We start from the raw sequence: 1,604 nt of genomic DNA, 5'->3' as shown, positions 1-1,604 counted from the left end.
AAATAAATAAATAAATAAATATATATATATATATATATATATATACATATTAATATATTTCCTTCCTTTTGTATATTTTGCTTTACATTTTCTATTAGACTCTTCATATAGCCGAAGCCATTGATATTTAAAGTGGTGCTTTGTTTATAATGTGTGTTATTTTCTAAAGAAGAAATAAAATAATACATATATATATGTATGTATGTATGTATGTATGTATATATGTCTAAATTTAATTAACATATTGATATAATTTTTTATTTTCCTTACGATCATTTTCTTTTTGAAAATATTCACATTTTTCTGTTATATTAACAAATGGGTTGAGAGTATAATTAACAGTATTTATTGTTAAGTTTTTTTTTTCTAAGTTTATGAGTATTTCTTCAATGGCTAGTCCTGTGCCATCCACATTAAATAATTTCTCTATAAATATAATGAAAAAAATAATATACATAAAAACCTATTTTATTTTATGTTATATAATTAATAAGTATATTTTTATTTATTATGTTATATTACTTAATAAGCCTGGTACGTAATATTTTAAATGTATAATTCTTTTCATTTTTAAAACCTTTTCTTTTGTATCTATATGTCTATCTATAACATCGATATTTTGTATGTGCTTTTGAATATTATTGGGATATTTTAACCAAAAAGCCGACTAAAAAATATAAATAAATATAAATATATAATTATATATATATATATATATACTTAATTGTGGATTGCATATTTCCTTTTTATTTATTATTACCGTAACGGTACCCCAATCATATTGATATTTATATTCTTGTTGAAAAAGTTTCATTTTTATAAATAATAACAGAACGTATAAACAAACTAATATGTTAATACAAAATATAAAAGAAAAAAAAAAAAAAAAACTCTATAATATTAAATTATTTATATACCAAAGAGGGACCCACATATATATATATATATATATATATATTATGTATGCGCATAACTGAACATATTATTATAATATATACATATTATCAACATATATACAAAATAAGTATTATAATATATAATATTATAAATTTATTAATTCTTCATAATTTACAAAAAAATATCTAACGGAATTACTTATATTTTTTTTTATCCTCTTCTACAAATAATTTATTTAATATTCAAAAAAAAAAAAAAAAAAAAAAAAATTTCCTTATGTTAAAAAATATACGAAATAATGCGTATCTCAGAAAAAAAAATAATAATAGTCCTCTTTCTTTTTCTTTCTTTTTTTTTTTTTTTTTTTTTTTTTTATTTTTAACGAATAAAAAAATATATAAACAAAATATTTTAAAAAAATAAATATATTACATATATATAATATATTTATTTATAAGCATATATAACTTATAACTTTATTTTTAAAATTTAGTTTTTAAGATGATAGGCAAAAATAGTATAAATATAATATTATATATATAATACATATAAATAATAAAAAAATATACGATTTTAAAATATATTCATATAAATTCATTGTATGTAAAAATTATATCATTTCGTTTTGCATGTACATATATGGAAATACTTTTTTTTTTTTTCTTCATTTATTTATTAAAATAATCTTATAAATACATGAATATATA

The 1,604-nt window shown here is 16.2% G+C and overlaps 1 protein-coding gene across 1 annotated transcript; it reads right to left on the bottom strand.

The window, feature by feature from the left end:
• Positions 1-86: 86 nt before the first annotated feature.
• Positions 87-814, bottom strand: PGSY75_0018200 (putative MSF1-like protein; the record flags this gene model as incomplete). Its single annotated transcript, XM_018783326.1, has 4 exons — positions 87-163; positions 256-426; positions 523-667; positions 761-814. Coding segments are annotated over 4 exons (447 nt in total), but the record flags the coding sequence as incomplete, so codon positions are not given.
• Between the last annotated feature and the right edge of the window lie 790 nt (positions 815-1,604).

This window comes from Plasmodium gaboni, assembly GCF_001602025.1.
Source record: "Plasmodium gaboni strain SY75 chromosome Unknown, whole genome shotgun sequence".
Classification (NCBI taxonomy): domain Eukaryota; phylum Apicomplexa; class Aconoidasida; order Haemosporida; family Plasmodiidae; genus Plasmodium; species Plasmodium gaboni.
This window is presented reverse-complemented; position numbering and strand designations above follow the sequence as displayed.